The 20,145-nt window shown below is 38.4% G+C and overlaps 1 protein-coding gene across 1 annotated transcript in view; it reads left to right on the top strand.

Annotated features, from left to right (window-relative positions):
- LOC124721863 (mothers against decapentaplegic homolog 3-like) overlaps positions 1-20,145 on the top strand; it is a 223,740-nt gene that overhangs the window by 178,394 nt on the left and 25,201 nt on the right. Inside the window, exons 5-6 of the mRNA XM_047246999.1 lie at positions 560-784; positions 7,188-7,332. Coding sequence (XP_047102955.1) covers positions 560-784; positions 7,188-7,332 — 370 coding nt within the window. The remainder of the gene's footprint in view (positions 1-559; positions 785-7,187; positions 7,333-20,145) is intronic.

Raw genomic sequence — 20,145 nt, forward strand, 5'->3', positions numbered from 1 at the left:
ACAAACTTATTTTAATTTTTGATCAATTTGTGAACAAATTTAAAAACCAGTTATGGCAGGAAAAAGTTGCATAGAATCTGTTTTAGACCAGAAAGTTTAACCCCAAATTATATGAAAATGTAAACTAAATAATTTCTTTTTAGCTTTAATTTTATTTCAAAATGATGGAGTACAGCAATCAGTCATCCTTTCCTTTCAGGCTTTATTAAAGCACATCTAGATTTTGGCTAGTAACTAGCCATTAGCAGTGCAGTCTTTCAAAGTTTTAATACATGCCCTAGTATGTCAATCAACAGGGGATTGATGTACTAGTGCACATGTTAAAACTTTGAAAGATTGTATTGATAATGGCTAGTTACTAGTTGAAATCTAGATGTGCTTTAATAAAGCTTAAAAGGAAAGGACGACTGATTTCTGCTCTCCATCATTTTTAAAGTCATATCACAGTCATTGAGTGCATTCCACATTCCTAATGGAAGTTAAATTCATTTAATTTTATGTGTCAAAATTTGGTTTTTGCTGTATGTGTTGTACATTCTGGGTTTTTTCCTTTCCGCAGATCCCAGCAATTCGGAGCGATTTTGCCTTGGTTTGCTTTCAAATGTGAATCGGAACACTGTGGTGGAGCAGACACGTCGCCACATTGGCAAGGGTGTGCGACTTTATTACATTGGAGGAGAGGTATTTGCTGAATGTCTGAGTGATTCTTCAATCTTCGTGCAGTCGCCAAATTGCAATCAGCGCTATGGTTGGCACCCAGCTACTGTATGCAAAATCCCACCAGGTATGAATTGTAAAGCATATTTATACTAAAGTAATTATATCTGTATTCACAGAAATGTTAAAATTATTATTATTGTCTTTGTATGTGTTACTGTACACACAGTGTAATGTGGCACATGACACATTAGACACCAGAGGTGGGTGTAAATGATGTCTGCTTCTCACAGGGCAGTAGCATATGAAACAAAGTGCATCATCATTTCTATGAAAACAGAGGTGACACATAGAGGTAAATGTCATTGAAATGATTCTGTATAGGTGAAAGTGAAATCTTGTTTTAAAGTGTTGTTGCAAACAGTATTGTTGGTAAGTCTGGCACTGAGAAGAAACTAGTTGATACTGGTCAGCTTCTACCAATATCTCTACTCCATAGCAAACTATGTTGTGTGTATAGTACCAGTATATATCTGTAAGTTTTGTTGGTAGCAAATATGTAAATTTGATATTAATGTAGCAATATTGTGATTGTGGTGGTGGTGGTGGTGGTGGTGGTGATTTACATTGGCAGTATTATTTTCACTATCTTTCTATCATACTAAAGTGGTCTTTGTTTGCACTAAAATTATCTTGCCTCTTTGTAACCAGGGAATGTAAGAGGCTAGTAATATCTATTTTTAGTGTTATATATAATTTTGTGTATTTGAGAGTTAAAAAATTTTGTATTTTCCTCAACATTTGATATGATAAATCCATCTAAATTTCTCTTTAAGGATTTGAAGATGGAATTTCATGCCATAACATCATCAGTGATAAAGTCAATCATGGGAAGCAGAACAACTGAGCACGAATGCAAAACCAGCCACATAGAATTGTGTGTTATGTAAAGAAGTGGGATTGGTTGGAGGGGTTCTTGCCGACATAATAAAATTGTTATTTGAAATAGTATCATGGTCTCTCTGCTCAGATAGAAACTTAGTTGAAGCCATCCAAGAATATTATTTGTTCACTAAGAACTTCAAAGAAACACACACAGGAAGAATCATGTGCCGAAGATTGCTAGTTAAACCGTTATCCTATGAGTCGGAAATGTGATTGTGAACATGGAGCGTAATTATTTTTGTGATGTCATACACAGGTTTTAATAGTGCCGAGCATTGAAGTGTGAAGAGCAGGATCTAGTATATGAGATTTTCTTAACGTAAGTCAAGCTTGGACTAATACAGTAGTTACTATGTCACGGGCAGACCACAGCAGATACCAAGTTGGATTTACACCTCTTAGAAGTCAAAGTACTGTGTTACAGGAGGTGAAATATTTAGTACTGCTGATAGATCAGTTATAAATTTGTACAGTGGGTGAGCATTGATTGTAGCCAGATGCAGAATGTTATAGGAGTAAGTACTGACCAGTGCCTCATCATGGCTCTAGCACCATATTTTATGGCATTTGATATAATTCACGTATGCCAAATTTGGTGGTGTTAAAAAAATCATCTGTTTATGGAGTATTCATGTCTGTAGCTTCATCGTTACACTGGAGTGCATCAAACTAAGAATAAGCAAATTTTTCTCACTGTTTCCTTGATAAGATGTTAGAGTAATGTCATCATCCTTATAAACAACACTTGAATGAAGTACATCTTAAGTAAACAAGACAGAAAGGCATTATAATGTTTTAAAGACTTATTTCTTGTGTAAGAAGTTATTTTGTCTGCATGAATAATATCAAAATGCATATTGTGTATTGTTATTTGAACTCGGTAAATTTTCATACAGTGTTGCATAATATTTCAGTTTTTAATACAGCATACCAGACTACAGTAACAAAACATTTTTGCACATTTACATCAACATAAATGCTCTGCAAGCCACTGAACAGAGCATGGCAGTGGGTACATCATACCCATATTATCAGTTTTATTTCCTATTCCTTTCACATATTGAATGAGGAAAAAATGAATGTCTAAATGCCTCTGTACACACCATAGTCTCTATTATCTATTTCTCATGATCCCTAGGTGAGATGTATGTTGGTGGCAGTAAATGAGTCCCAGTCATATTTGAATACGAGTTCTCTAAATTTACCAAACAACATTCTGTTAGAACTACATAGTCTTACTTCAAAGCATCCCCACTTTTCTCTGACCATTTCTGTTACACATTTGTATGGGGTATTCTGAGCTGTTATGTTTGTAGCAACAAGTCCCAGAGTTCATTCAGTATTGGATGTTGTGCCTATCTGGTAAGGACCCCAAATACTGGAATGATATTCTAAAATTAGTCACACTGTCATCTTCTATATGATTTCCATTACAGATGCACCGCACTTGCCCAGAACCCTTCCAACAAATCTAAGTCTTCCATTCGGATGCCCTAATATTGATTTTACATGATTGTCCCATTTTATATTGCTTTTTAGTATTGCCATAAATATTCATACAATGTGACGTGCTCAAGGCTGTCACCATTAATCTTGTATTCAGATACTGTACTGTTCATTCACTTTGTTACAGGCATTAGTTGGAACAGCTGCCATTCATTACACCAAGCAAAAATTTTGACCAATGTCTTTTTACAATTCTTTGCAGTCATCCAATGATGGTACTGTCCTGTAATCAAGAGCATTGTCAGTGAAGGCTCTTACACCAATCATAATGCTATGTTATATACACTCCAGGAAATTGAAATAAGAACACCGTTAATTCATTGTCCCAGGAAGGGGAAACTTTATTGACACATTCCTGGGGTCAGATACATCACATGATCACACTGACAGAACCACAGGCACATAGACACAGGCAACAGTGCATGCACAATGTCGGCACTAGTACAGTGTATATCCACCTTTCGCAGCAATGCAGGCTGCTATTCTCCCATGGAGACGATCGTAGAGATGCTGGATGTAGTCCTGTGGAACAGCTTGCCAAGCCATTTCCACCTGGCGCCTCAGTTGGACCAGCGTTCGTGCTGGACGTGCAGACCGCGTGAGACGACGCTTCATCCAGTCCCAAACATGCTCAATGGGGGACAGATCCGGAGATCTTGCTGGCCAGGGTAGTTGACTTACACCTTCTAGAGCACGTTGGGTGGCACGGGATACATGCGGATGTGCATTGTCCTGTTGGAACAGCAAGTTCCCTTGCCGGTCTAGGAATGGTAGAACGATGGGTTCGATGACGGTTTGGATGTACCGTGCACTATTCAGTGTCCCCTCGACGATCACCAGTGGTGTACGGCCAGTGTAGGAGATCGCTCCCCACACCATGATGCCGTGTGTTGGCCCTGTGTGCCTCGGTCGTATGCAGTCCTGATTGTGGCGCTCACCTGCACGGCGCCAAACACGCATACGACCATCATTGGCACCAAGGCAGAAGCGACTCTCATCGCTGAAGACGACACGTCTCCATTCGTCCCTCCATTCACGCCTGTCGCGACACCACTGGAGGCGGGCTGCACGATGTTGGGGCGTGAGCGGAAGACGGCCTAACGGTGTGCAGGACCGTAGCCCAGCTTCATGGAGACGGTTGCGAATGCTCCTCGCCGATACCCCAGGAGCAACAGTGTCCCTAATTTGCTGGGAAGTGGCGGTGCGGTCCCCTACGGCACTGCGTAGGATCCTACGGTCTTGGCGTGCATCCATGCGTCGCTGCGGTCCGGTCCCAGGTCGACGGGCACGTGCACCTCCCACCGACCACTGGCGACAACATCGATGTACTGTGGAGACCTCACGCCCCACGTGTTGAGCAATTCGGCGGTACGTCCACACGGCCTCCCGCATGCCCACTATACGCCCTCGCTCAAAGTCCGTCAACTGCACATACGGTTCATCTCCACGCTGTTGCGGCATGCTACTAGTGTTAAAGATTGCGATGGAGCTCCGTATGCCACAGCAAACTGGCTGAGACTGACGGCGGCGGTGCACAAATGCTGCGCAGCTAGCGCCATTCGACGGCCAACACCGCGGTTCCTGGTGTGTCCGCTGTGCCGTGCGTGTGATCATTGCTTGTACAGCCCTCTCGCAGTGTCCGGAGCAAGTATGGTGGGTCTGACACACCGGTGTCAATGTGTTCTTTTTTCCATTTCCAGGAGTGTATTATGTATGTGTATTGAGAATAATACAGGTCCTATTATGCTTTCTCTGGGCACACCCTATATTACTTCTGTTTCTGGTGAACATTCACTGTCCAGTATAATAAACTGAGTTCCTCCAGGTGATCACATATTTGTGAAGATATTCTGTACACTCGTATCTCAATTAGTAGTTGATGATGTAGCTCATTGTTGATGAACAGCAGAAATCTGGGAAGATGCAGTCTACCTGTTGTTCTGCGTCTCTTGTTTGCAAGATGCGTGTGAATAAAGCAAGATTTTTTCACATTAGTGACGTTTTTTCTGAATTTGTGCTGAGTGTTTGAAAGAAGCTTATTTTCCTCCAAGAACATCATAATGTGTGAGCTTAGAATATGCTCCAGGATCCTGTAACAGATAGATGTTAGAAGTTTTGGTGTATATTTCTGTGTATTTGATTTATTACCCCTTCTGCAAACAAGAATAACCTATGTAGGTTTCAAATCACATGGACCTATTCGCCGTGCGAGTGATCCTTGATAAATATGAGCTAGGAAATGAGCTAATTCCATGGTGTCTTCAATGTAAAACGTAGCTGAAATTCTTTCAGCGCCTGTTGCTTTGTGTGCTTGAATAGTTTAAATTGTTTTTCAGTACCTGTGGTGCTGATATCAATATTGCTCATGTGAGGGTTTGGTGGTGATCAGACATGGGTACAGTGGTATCCTCTTGAGTGAATACATTTATAAACATACAATTTAAAATTCGTAGTTCCTGTCTGCTGTTTTCAATTTCCGACATCAGATGGAACCATAAAAGACTGAATGGAAATGCCCAGAACATCCTAGTGTTTTCTGATAAATTTTTTGCCGGGATCTGACTGAAAATTTTGTATGCTTCAGGTATAACCCTTCTTGCAGGTGCCTGAGTTGCTATTAATTTTTCTCTGCCAGCAATCCTGCAATCTCCCTTGGGGCGGTAGTCTAGTAATTTCTGTTTTAGCAACAGTCTGTGTATGATACCATTTAGCCCAGATGGGTCTTTGCTGTCTTCTATTACTTTACTTTGACACACCCATCCAGACTGCAGTTTATAACGTCTTTCAACTTTAATCACAATTTTTCAACATTTTCCAGTTCTAAACTAACCCTTAATGGATCAACGAAGACATTATGCCTTTGGTGACCATTGTTCCAGTAATCCTCCCACTGGTGGCTCTCTCAAAAAGATAGGCTGTTTTTAACTAGACGGCCTAGACTATTGCTTTCGCATATGGATTATTGGACTTGTCGTTTGAGGCAGTTGTATTTTCAGTTTCTCCCAGGATACCCAGTGGGTGTATATTCGATTTGTTTCCTCTTCTGACATTATTTCCCTAAGAAGGCCACAAACCACCTAGGATTCAAACTGCCTACTACTGACACCACCTTCTGTCCCTTCCGTATGTACCCTGATTGTGACAGAGGCAACCACTGGACAAGCAGGAGAGGCGACATCACAGGCTCTGTCTAGTTATCAGCAGGAAACATTACATTGTGCTTATTTGTTACAAGTACAAGGTTAGCCGTGCAGCCATTAGCCTTGCAAAACAGCTCCAGGTCTGCATATGTCCTACTAGTCACCACCAGATGAACATTTGGTGCCAGATCGAGGTTTTCCATAGATGAACTCATTTCTTTTGAGGACATAAAGAAGTAGAGGAATTGGATGCAAGATTAGATTGTGCTTACGTATAAACAGAACTAGGAGCAATACATAGACTCGGGCTGCTGCCAATGTGAGAGCCACCTCATCTGATGGCGATAGCATGAGAGCTGAGGTATATGAACTGCAGGCATGTGTTTGTGTCGTACGTGAAACGTTCTGTATGGACTGATCCCTACATCTTGTAATCTACAAAATGCCTCAATGCATAGTATGTATTATTAAAGAGCTATGCTTTAACTGACTGTTTAAATGAGTTTGTTTTAGTTCTCTTTTTGGGAAATTTATTGTATAGAGTAATTTCCTAATGAAAGATGCTATTTAGAGATTTTTGTTTATTGTTTGTCAAGAAAGTAATGCTACTGATTAGTTTGCTGGTACATATCTGCATTGAAATCCGTATGCCACAGTACTGTAGCTAAACAAAAGGGTGCTGTCAGTCTCCACCTTATCCGCTGTCAGCATTCTACGCTGCTGTGACACAGGCATTTTGATATGTCTCTGCAAGCAAATAAAAAATTGACTGTCTGCCTTTATATTTTTGAGGTGATAATTGAAACTTTGACTATCCCCATAAGTGACATGGCTCTTATTTGGCGATTGTGAATAGAGAGAGCAGTTTGTATGGTTGAACTTGAACTATTGCTATTTCTCAATATTAAATAAGTTACAAATGATGTGTGTGTTTTTTAGGTTGCAACTTGAAGATCTTCAATAATCAAGAATTTGCGGCACTTCTTTCCCAGTCAGTGAGCCAGGGCTTTGAGGCAGTTTACCAACTGACTCGAATGTGCACTATACGCATGAGTTTTGTCAAAGGATGGGGAGCAGAATACAGGTTTGTTCTTTTCACAGATCCACATTAAGTTGTTCGTAATTCTGGTAAATGTGTAGAAATGGTGGTGATATAATAGCTGTGACAGTTGCTTGCAGAAGTCAGTGATGAGGCAACTTTATTTTGATAATATATTGCATCACTCATTGATAAAAGAAATGATTAGCAAATCCTTAAATCTGTCACATTTAATTTGCAGACCCCCCACTGTAGGAAGTGCAACTCCATTATTCTCTTAGATTTTGATAGTTAATATTGCAAGTTGTGAAGTCATGTAAGACTGAGAAAGCCCCAGCAAGGAAGATAATTTGCTAATAATGTTTGTAAAGTAAAACCTTTAAGTGTTATATATATATTGTGAATATCTTGCCTAGTCACGCAGTAGAAATGCCAGTGTTATATGTTGTTTATTTGTGAACTCTGTCATATGTGTTGAGACTTTGCTGGTGTTATGGGATATGTCAGCAAGAATTATGCCCTCATCCCTCGAGCTCACATTTTGTAGTTGGAAGGCATTGTTACTCTGGGAAATGGGAGCTTTTTATTCCTGACTTGTGTATTAGCGTAAACTGAATCTGTCGGTAGGTGCATTTCTGGTTAACTTCTGCTTTCGAAATTTTAGTGGGATACCAGCGTCTAAAATCCTGGATTCAGCCTCAATGTCTACGCACGGTTGAGCTACTTTGCTGCATAAATAGTTTCTTTTTTAAAGTTTATTTTACATTGTTGTTCCATAGGAGTGCTGTAAATTAATCACGCAATTGTGAAGCATGAAATTACATTAATGAAATATATTTAAATTGAGTAAATCAACACAAGGAAAGTAAGTAAGATGTGAATACAGGGGTAGATTGAATAACTAATGAGAAGCTACTGGATCAGATAGGAAAAAAAAGAAATTTGCATCACAGCTTGTCGAGAAGAAGGGAGCTTAGCCATCAAGGAATTGTGAATATGGTACCTGGAAGTGTGGAGAACTGCATCAAACCAGTCTTTGGACTGAGGAAGATTCCGGCAATAGCAACATTGACAACAACAGTAACTTCTGAATTTCAAATGACAAACAATGGGCATGGAATGGGGCAGATGATGGCCTTGGGCTGTTGCCAGAAATCACTTATCATTATGTTAGAGAGATTTGGAAAAAAACTAAATCAAGATGACTGGACCAGTTAACAATCCAGAGACATTAAAAATAAATCAGTATATCCAAAATTTCTCTTGGGTAGTGTGTGCAAGTCTGCTATTGGCATTCAGGATTCAGGATGGTGGAAATTTAACATTTCATCGCGGTTTATATATTTCGCAATATATGGGTAATCTTATCATTTCTGTGACACGATTCCAGAGGAATGACTATTTTTCCTTTTCTTTTTATTTTGTACTGTGCTTTCCAGTAGTTAATCTGCAATTAAACTATTTTTAACAATTTTTTACCATCTTAAGTATTTACTGTAATGGCTTGTCATTGTATAAACTGTAAAAGTAAAATATGGCTTTGAAACTTTTGCGTAAAGGGACAACACTGTTGTACATCTACATCTACAATTACATGACTACTGTACAATTCACACTCAAAGTGTTTGGCGGAGTGTCCATCGAACCACATTAAGACTATTTCTCAGTTGTTTCACTCTTGAATAGCATGTGGAAAATATGAACGGCTTTCAGATGAGACATATTATTTTAGTCTAAACAGCCTGTTAATTCACTGCAAATTCCATTTCCACATGTTTGTAAAAGTACTCAAATTATGGAGATTTACTCATAAAAATCATTTCTAGGTAAATCAGTTAGGCTATAAGCATCAGTAATTATTGGTAAATTACACTGAGAATAATAAAACATTAAGAGTCTCTTGCTTCAATGAGGAAGTAGCTAATTTGTGTAACAGTTGTGCAATGCATGAGATATTCATACAACTAAATCAAATTAACAAAATATATATTACTGTCAAGAATGGTAAGGACAAGTGGATGGTTCCAACTTTCACTGTTAGATGATAATTTATTCCTGGAAATTCATCCTTTTCTTTGACAAAAAACTATTTTTTCACACAATTTTTTTTTCTAAATGTATAGCTTTGTACTTGATTAATAGGAAATCTTGATTTCACAGAACAACAGAACCATCACATACAACTTCTAACAGCTATTTGGTGTGCAATTATTGCTAACAATTTACATGGAACTTGTCCTGCATGGCCATGCAAATCATGTAATATTCCTGCAGCAGAAGTTACCAGAATCATTAGATGATTTTTTTATATTTGGATGAAAATGTGGTTCATGTCTCCCATGTTAATACTTGTTCTGACATAGTTAGATGAGTGTTATTAGACACCAAGATCCAAACCCATTTGATTACCTTTTTGGAGACATAGAAAATCTGTTTGCACAGGATAGAAATGAGCTATTCCTTTGAGTGTATCCATATATCAGGAGAAAATGTAAGCCTGTCTTCAGGCTGAAGGGAAACAGTTCATATGAATGTTTACATTTCTTGTAAGAGTATTGTTTCAGTACTGGCTTTATGAATATACTTTTAACCTGATGTCCGGAATCACAGTTGTTTTTTATTGTATTTCATGTTTGAGACACCAAGGAAAAGAGAAAATAGCCAATCTGTTTCCAGTGCCTTTCTAAGGAATGAAAGCCAACCACATGTCTTACTGACAACATGGCATCATTCAGTTTATTATGTAGGTATTTGCATTATATATACAAAAAAAAACTCAATCAAAGTGTGCCATATTAATACTATAGTTTTGATATTGGTGATATTTGCAGCCATTCTTGTTCAGCTACTTCTTCATTTATGTTTGGCAAGTAGATAAAAACAAATGTTATCCATCTTTTACAACGGAATTTTTATTTTGTTTTAAACCAAACATGTTTCACTTTGAAAGGCCAAGACGTTATTAAAGATACATTTAATAGATTTCTGTCATGTAATAGTTTCTAAGTTATCACCACTCATAGTTTTCAAGGGCTAATTTTTACATTGGAAAAGCTGTTAAAACCATCAATTGCAGGAGTTACTTGTTTCAAATTTTTGGTACATGACTAAAATGTAGGTCAGTGCTGCAGTTCAGGTCACAGAAGTGATATTTTAAATTGTCACTTAATCAGCAAAGTGTGTAGTTTAGATCTTGTAGGTGACAGAGTGTCTGTTCTCTCCTGTCATTGTTTAAATATGAGATAAATGTGAACTGAATGTAGAAATACTTACTTTCTAAACAAATTTGAAAAATAACTAAAGCTATCCAGGTTCAATACCCTCAACAAACTGACATAAAAAGAGAAAGTTTATGTTGAATTGAATGTGAGCACTGGCTGAACACTAAAGAAACAAGTGTTTTTGGCAATTTAACCCCTATGAGGATGAAATAGTGGGTAACAAGTTTTTTTTAATATAAATCATTGTTAAAAAAACTACAAAAATTTTTGGAAGCTACATCTATGAAAATTGGTTTCCGACTTCTTTGTTGTAAATGAAGGAATACGTGTTTGTGTTGTTGGACATTCAACCCCTAAAGGTGCGTCATCCAGGGTGTGAAAGTGGCTTATAGCAGTGAGAGATACCCCCCCCCCAGCAAAATGAGCTGCCTGCTCACCAGTGCTGCGACGAAAGCCATGTGACTGAGGTGCTCTACCTAGTGTGCTGCATGATGTCTAGCCAAAGAAAACTGCAATGAGACACACACAAAGTAATATTCTCTGAGTTAATCTCTCAACATCAATGTCTTTAGATTTGAAGCATCACAAGTACAAGGGTGTTCTCTTCTAGCACTGTCACAGTTGGAAAACTACCATTTGGCTGAAAATTCCTTTGCTTCATCCAAAAGTTTTTCTGTTCAAGTAACTGGGAAATAAATAGAAGACAGTTTGTAGACAAATGCAGACAGTACTTCTGCAGATCATCTGACGTATTGTGTAGAGATTCAGAAGGAAAATACTATGGGTGGGTAAGATTCTCCTGTTGGTAAAAACCTGAAAAAATATAATTAGATAGTATACTTTTTTAACAAACTTATATTGCATGGCATTTTAAGTGATATTTTGAAAAACATTTAAAAAAAACATTAAGGACACATCTACGGTCGCAGGTTCGAATCCTGCCTCGGGCATGGATGTGTGTGATGTCCTTAGGTTAGTTAGGTTTAAGTAGTTCTAAGTTCTAGGGGACTGATGACCACAGATGTTAAGTCCCATAGTGCTCAGAGCCATTTGAACCATTAAGGACACATGTCAGAGAAATAGAAGAGGAAGAGAAAGAGTGCTTGGAACAGGATCAAATATCTTAACGAAACCAAATAAATAGGTTTTGTGTGACCACTAGGTTTTCCTTGATACAGTTGAACATGAAAAACAATAAGTCAATTTGTTGATTTTAAGTATACTACTTTCATCTGCAAGTAGTTTCCGCTTCTTTGCATTTGGGGCAGTTGCAGAAAATTTAAGGACAGGCCTAAATTTCGTTGAATATGCATGTGCCCCTAAAGTAACAGCATTTCGGTCAGTGTTTTACATGATGTTATTAGACATCCTAATTACGGGTTTTCAGTTGAAATTTCACTGTTGCAGCTCTAATATCATGGGAGATGGAATGTTTTACCGTTTTGTAAACCGAACTAAAAGGTTCGAATATAATAGAGGGAAACATTCCATGTGGGAAAAATATATCTAAAAACAAAGATGATGTAACTTACCAAACGAAAGCATTGGTATGTTGATAGACACACAAATAAACACAAAACACACACACAAAATTCAAGCTTTCGCAACCCACGGCTGCTTCATCAGGAAAGAGGGAAAGAGAGGGAAAGACGAAAGGATGTGGGTTTTAAGGGAGAGGGTAAGGAGTCATTACAATCCCGGGAGTGGAAAGACTTACCTTAGGGGGAAAAAAGGACAGGTATACACACACACACACACACACACACACACACACACACACACACACACACATCCATCCGCACATATACAGACACAAGCAGACATTTGTAAAGGCAAAGAGTTTCAGAACTAAAAGGTTCTGTTTTTCTGACTAAAATGTTCCCTTTCTCAACAAAGTGTTCCCTTTCTCAACATTTGCTACTGTTACAGCAATGAAATTTTTACTGTTGTTTTATTACGGCATAGAAATCGTACAAATACTTATGAAATGTGTGAAAAAACTTCCTATTTGTTTTGTTACTTCTCAGGCAAAGTTTTCCCTGATAATTTCTGTGGCAGAGTGGTTAGTTTCATTCCATGGTAACTCGTGATTGGAAACATTTAGACCCATTTTGATTGCGGATCCCTCACAAACAAAACATGGAGAAAACAACTGAGTGGTCAGAATTCACCTGAGTGTTGCCAGTTGGTAGTTATCACAAAACAAAACAAAATTCAACCACTAATAGGGTGAAATAGTAGGTAAAAGTGTTTTTGAAAGAACTACTAAAACATTTTTAAAGATACCACTATAAAGTTGGTGTTTGACACCTCACTTAGAAATAAAAATAGATGTGTGTGTCAGTGTTTTTGGAAATTCAGCACCCTAAGGGAGAGAAATAGGGAATGAAAACTTTTATGAAATTATTTCCCTATTAAGCATTTTCAGAGCTAAATCTGTGAAAATTTACATTTCGTTTCTTGGCTACATATAAAGAAATATGTGTTAGGGAATGAAAGTTGGCATGGAAAAATCACTGCAAGAATACAAAAGACACGATTAAAGTAAACCTTGGACTGCAGCTACCAGAATCACGTTTCGGCCAGAAGTACATTGGGAAAAGATCATGCTTCTATGGCCTTAATTAGTGTGAAAGGTTTAGAAGGTGAGGCAATTTGCAAACAACATAAAAATTCCATTAAATAAAACAAAAAAAATGTTTGTAAGCCGTACAGTCTATGCGTGCGAAGCAGTAGGCGATAAGGTTGTGATCTAAATGAGTCATTGGTTTGTGTGTTTATATTTCCACTTCATTTAATGGCTCTTCACTGAATGAGATTTGTGTGAAGCTAATCTGCCGCTAACCCAAGTGAGGACACTGTTGGGCCTACATGTACACCATCTCTCTGCAATCTGAATCACTTACTGCTGATACATTATAGGACATATCTTCCAAATTTGCATTCATTCTTCCAATTTCCTTTGAGGGATTCCAATTTTAGCAAGAATGTTTGTGGCAGCCTCTATTTACTTCTGTAGTCAAGCAACATGTAATATTTTTGCCTTCACTTGAGCAAAACATGAAAGAATCACGCAATCCATGCCGTACATTAAGTGAAACATGTTATTTAAAAATATGAAAGGAAACCTGCTGCATCTCAAATCAAATTATATTTTGTGTTGTAGCCTGGCACACATTAGACAGATCTCAGCCGTAAGCCTCATACCATGTGGAAACAGAAATTTACACTGCGTAAGTGGCCAAAACCAAAGTAGAAAGGAACATATTGACTGCAAGTAACGTGAGCTCAAATCTATATATATGCAGAAAGCCAGAAAGTCTGAAACAGCAACACACAATCACATATACTTCTGAATCAAAGCCCAATTTCAGAAAGCGAGATACTAATTGTATTCCAGAATCATCATACAGAAACTTCAGGAAGAAGATTCAAAGAGATTCAAACTTCCAATGTGGCCAATGATCTGCTTATTTTGTGTGTGTAGAGGGTTAACAACCATCCACACATGATGCTGAAGGTGAAACTATGCACTAGGGGATGGGGGATGGTCACAAGCCATAGTACATGCAGTCTGCTTGGTGGTTAACATTGCTGGCTTGCATGCTGTGGTCATCAGCTCAGATCCAACCACCAGCAATTGTTTATAATCTCATATTTATCATTTATGGGAAGTATTTTAAATAAATAAGAGGCAGTCAAGTGAAAATGAGACAGATGGGAGAAAAGTAAATAAACTTTATTATTTCGAAAGGAATAGCCCTAAATGTCTGATGGGCAGCCAGCATTTAGGAGATGGTTGCAGGGTGTGGAATTAGAAATGCCAGAACTCACTACTGAAACTGAATCATGGCAGAATTTATTGCCTGTCTCTAAGGGATACAGAAATGAAGTCTGAAATCTCTTGTACAAAATGGAGGTCTCATGGGCAGCAAGGAGCAGAAGGTAAGTCATAACAGTCCAAAAGCTGGCTGATAAGAGGGTGATTGAGCTTCAATTGCTCACATTCCTCAGCCCACTCCCAGCCCCCACGAGACAAATTCCATTCCTGCGATTGGCTTCTCCCAGTGCAGTTTGTTGTCTCACAGTGTCAGCACTTCCATCATGTGAACAGAGCTTGAAATGGCTGGCATCCAGCTAATATCTGGTATCAGCAAGCCCAAGTGTTGGTGTAGCTTAGAAAAAACTTTACAATGTATCCATGAACAAAAATTTAAAGAAATAAATCGGTTTTATGCCTATTATGCTTGTCCACCTTGTACGTTCCACCCTCTACCACAGGAGCAGAGTATCTGGTCCTAAACATTTTTAAAGTGGCCCCTTTAAGATGGATAATATCTAATGGAACCTAATTTGGTAAGAAAGTTAAAAGTGGAAATTTCATGGTTCGTAACAGAAGTAATTCAAATGGAGTGTAAAACGTTAGTAAGAATGACAGTAATCATGTAGAGGATGGTTGCGACTGTAGTTCAGGTTGAGGTTTACAATGGCAGCCCTGTAGCTCATGCGGCTGTGGTGATGCAGCAGTGTAGGGGCATGGCAAGGATGCCCTGTGCAGTGACGGAGTACTGGCTTAGCCAGTGACAGTGAAGCTGGCAGGTGTGGGAGGCAGGCATGGCAGCCAAGCCTCACAGTTCCGTGACAGGTAAAACTGTAACACTCTGTCGAAGGAGCACATTAGTTGAGGCTCAGGGGTATATTTTAGCAGTGGAATTGGGATGGAATTATTTCAATAATATTTCTATGGGGTCACTATACGTACTAGTAACTAATTTCATTGGCTGCCTAACAATAAAATAGGATCATAATGAGATGTAAAAATATTAGTGAATTTTAATGTAATTACTATTACCTGAACAGATATCACAGATGAATCATTCTTCATCTAAATTACACATTATCGTGAACAATGCCAGCAGTGTAAGTGGCGTATTGAGCTACCCTATTTTTATTACAAATTGATTTTAGGAAAAGTGGTGTCTCAAATCACAATATATTAAGTTACAATTGAGAGAGCAGCCATGAATGCTGTATTTTTAAGACTTAAAAGTAGGGGAGAGCCACGCATATACAGTGACATATTCTTTGTGCTATCACGGCACAGGTTAGGTGCAATATTCGCCGGGTGGTTGCCACTTGGTGATGACAGGTGTGGGCGACTTTAGTCGTTTGCAGTATCCTTTTTTTATACCCAAACCATGTGGCTATTCCCTATAGGAACAAGGCAAAGGGAACAGAGAAGGTACTCAGTATAACCATGTCATTTACATATTCTTTCATATGCCACTAGCCATATGGGAGGCAGCACAATCAATAGTGACGTGACCCTTCTTACAAGCCATTAGCTTATTGATTGATCAAATTAGGTGGGTATTCAATTGACTGGGCAGTGAAGGCCAGCTGTCAGGTCGTGGTAGCACAGTGGGTAATTCTGGTAGATACAGTAAGAAGGATTTAGTACTGGCATTTTGCACATATGATAAATGAGCTTGTAATTTGACACTAGGTGTCATTAACTCACAGTCAGAACTGTTGTGTAGGATCATAGCAGAGGAGAGCTATTGTAGTTGGGTGTGCCACAGTGTACAAGAGGCTGTTGCCGACAGGCAGAAACCCTGGATTGTGTGAGTGCAGGAGGTGGTGTAGCCAGTAGGAATAGAGGCATTTCACACTCAGGGGATGCTACTGCGTGATATTAGAGATGGGTATGAGTAAACATTCGCGTGTGTACATTATTGTAACTCACTGAATTGCGTGGCCATGTAAGACTGACAATCTTTACTGACAACTAAAATCGCTTGGTTGCCACCTGACATGTTTGCGCACTGCAGTCCAGGCTACATGAAATCGGTGGAGGCGATAGCACTCAAATTCACAATTTGCGTAGCTAACAGTTAAACAAATTTGTGCATTTGTAGCGTCAGAGAGACGAGATAATTGTACCTTAGGGGTAGCGTAATAGTGTAGTAAACTGGCCTCTCTCATAGGGTAAACTATTTGTGTGGGTGTGGGTAGGTAAAATGGAAATATTTATTAGGACACTCAAGGAGGACTCAGCTGGTGGCAGATTTGGACTGCTGGTACCCCGGTTGTACTATGGCGTGTAGCATACTGATGTGTAATTGCGTTGCATAGATGCTATATGATAAAATTTGCAATGTCATTATTATTTCTAAAGTAGCAGTCAAGTTAGTTCTTTGTTTACGATTGACCAGTAAATCATGCTGAACTAGGTTCCTAATCTTCCTTTATTGTGCTAGCTCAGAGGGTTCCTAGCCTTCTCTTATTGTTGTGCAAACTCAGAGGCTACACTGCAGACCTTCTTAGTGGTAGCGAGGAAGTTGTCCCCTGTGTGTAAGTCCCTCACATTGACAGATGAGGGTGTCACAGTTTTCGATAGTAGATGAGGTAGCGCAATGTGAGGCCTCATTCCACCAATTGGCATCTGCCTGATCTGGGGTACCAAGTATTCTTTAATAATGGTCCTCCAGTTGTAAACAGAACACACACAACACAGCAGATTGGCACAACATCACAAAGACTTTATAGGAGAAGAAACAAGTCAGCATAGCAGAGGGAGCATTGTCACACCGGATAGGCATTTGGTCTGTAAGAGTCAGCACTTGCGCAGTGGTATTGCAACAGGATACTGTGATCCAGTTAAGTCTTGACTTTGGAAACAGACCACCAGAATTACTGGTATTGTGGAGGAGTGTCAAAATTATGCACATAGAAGGTGGTTCATGTGGGTTCATGGAACTTGTTCAAAGTACACATAAATTAGGTTACCTTCCATTAGGAACACAGGTGCACTCAGTGACTGTTATATGATTTACAAATGATAGACCATAGCAATCAGTCATCCTTTTTTGCAGGTTTTGTTTGGCAAATCTAGATTCCGGCTAATGCCTCTCAGTGTTAAAAAATACAAAAAGTACATGGTCAGGTGATACTATAAAAGTTACAACTCGTGGTGTAAACTGTACGGCATATACATTACATTACATTACATTACATACCACTATTTCATAGTGTCAGTGCACGTCAGTTCCCTGTTGTTCAGGCATCTGTCACAGTTCTTTCAAGACTACTGTATAATGAAGGTAGACTTTGTGGAGAATACATTGATTCGCTGTATGGTGCCCTCGATATGAACTATGTAATATATAGCACTCAAAGGGAAGCAGTTATGGTCTCTAGCAAAAATTCAAATTTGCATGGGAATAACATAAAATAAAGTACAAGTAAAATTATTTACATTTGCTGCCAGACTTATTTCCAATTTTAACAGTAAACATAGAAAATATAAAAAAAATTCCAGTCACTTGTTTTGTTATGCTTTAAAACATGCATGTGATGTCAGATTGGTAAAACTTTTTTAAAAAATATTTACAAGGCACAAGGAGGCAAATGCTATTGATTTGATTTAAATGTTTGTATCTTTTGTACTATTTTTCTCTTTATTTAATGATTGTGACGGGTATGTTGTTCCTCTTATTTACTGAATAGTTCATAGATGGCTCCAAATGTCAGCAAGATGGATAGTTGGTGTGATTTGGCATTCTGTTACAGATGTAGAGAGTCACTTCAGACAGATTTTAATTATAGATACAATAAAACCAATGTTCTGAATTGCTGTTATTAACAATGTACATGCGTCTAAACTAACGTACCATGGAGAAAGTTATGTATGTTCAATGTTATAACCATCGTTCTTGTATAGTATTATGTTAATGTCTGCTACCTATTGTCAGGACGGCAGGAGCTAATTCATTCCCCCTGATTCCCAGCAACAAGTTTTCAAACGATTCTGAGAACTGTGTAGTTTTCACAATGACCTCATCATTAGAAGAGAAAGAAGCTCCTCGAAGAGCTGGAGTTCTTTCGTCATCACAAAAATGTCAACTGCAACCTGATTAATGATCAGGTCATTATGAAAAACATGCAGTTCTTGGAACTGTTTGAAACCTTGTTACTGGAAAAGAGTGAAGGGTTTGACCCAGGGTGGATGAATTAGCTCTGCCATCTTGTAAATATGTAGCAGCCATTAACATAATACCGTACAAGTACAATGGTTATAACATTGAACTTACATAACTTTTTCCATGGTACGTTAGTTTAGATGCATGTACATTGTTAATAACAGCAATTCAGTACATTGGTTTTATTGTATCTATAATTAAAATCTGTTTGAAGTGACAAAGAGACATGTACACTCTACATCTGTAACAGAGTGCCAGATCACACCAACTATCTGTCTTGCTGACATTTGGTGCCATCTGTGAACTATTCAGTAAATAAGAGAAACAAAATACCTGTCATGATGATTAAATAAAGAGAAAAATAGTACAAAAGATATAAATATTTAAATTAAATCAATTATAATTGTTGCAGCATATAGTATGTGCCTTCTTGTGCCTTGTAAGTATTTTTTTAAAAAGTTTAAGCAATCTGACATTTACATATGTGATTTAAAGAATAACAAAACAATTGACTCACAAGGAGTGAATCTGGAATTTTTTTGTATTTTGTATGTTTACTGTTAAAATTGGAAATAAGGCGGACAGCAACGTAAATGATTTTACTTTTGTTTATTTTATGTTATTCCCATTCCCATGCAAATTTGAATTTTTTTACGAGGCTGTATAGGTTATACCACAAGTTGTAACTTTTTTAGTAATGCCTGACCATGTACTACTTGTATTTGTAAGCATCGATAATGGCTAGGCACTAGCCAAAATCTACATTTGCCAAATAAAACCTGCAAAAAAGATGACTGATTGCTGAGCTCTATCATTTGTAATTCACATACATTGACGAAAATGTGTGTGTTAATGTTGGTGTAAGGGGACATAATTGAGTATAAGACTTTATGAACATGACGAACAAATTGAAAGTTGAAATTATGAGTATCTGAAGGCACACTAAGGTAACAGTCTTGATAACCTGCTTGAGCTTACCTCACCTCAGCTGAGTTAGCCCACGTATTGCTCACCCCATCATGTTATCCATCACATGACAAACTGGAAACAGATATTCACAACAGAAAATGATGTGGAAGCTGATCTCTTGAGCACTGTCTAAATCGGATGAAGAGAACCTCTGAGAGAACACCGTATTGAAAAGGTATTAGTACAATGATAGGCACAGAAATATAAAAAAATAGAATTTACAGGGAGATTATGATGTGGCAGGAGAAGAGCAGAAGTAGTTTGGCTTCCAGTGTGCTTTTAATTCACTGGAGAAGAGTGTGTAGTGTGCTGTACGTGTAAAAAGTAATGTTTCTGTAAAGAGGTCACCACAGAAATCAATAAGGTTAATATTCTGGCACCAGAAGGGGCCAAAGCGTGGGGGCCTGTAGCGGCAGTATATTATCATCTATTGAGTGACACACATGAATGAATTAACAAGATTCATGCAGTTCCTATTCACTGTTGTGGCACAACATTGCCAGGAATGTGGGCTTGGAAAAATTAGTGGAGAAAGAAGATCCTGTTAAGCTTGACTCTACTCTGGCACTGTGAGGTGACATGAGAACTGTAGCATAATATCTACATCTACATCTATACTCTGCAAACCACCTTGAGCTGTAGGACAGAGGGTACATTCTATTGTACCAGTTATTAGGGTTTTTTCC

The sequence above is a fragment of the Schistocerca piceifrons genome, chromosome X (genome assembly GCF_021461385.2).
Source record: "Schistocerca piceifrons isolate TAMUIC-IGC-003096 chromosome X, iqSchPice1.1, whole genome shotgun sequence".
NCBI lineage: Eukaryota > Metazoa > Arthropoda > Insecta > Orthoptera > Acrididae > Schistocerca > Schistocerca piceifrons.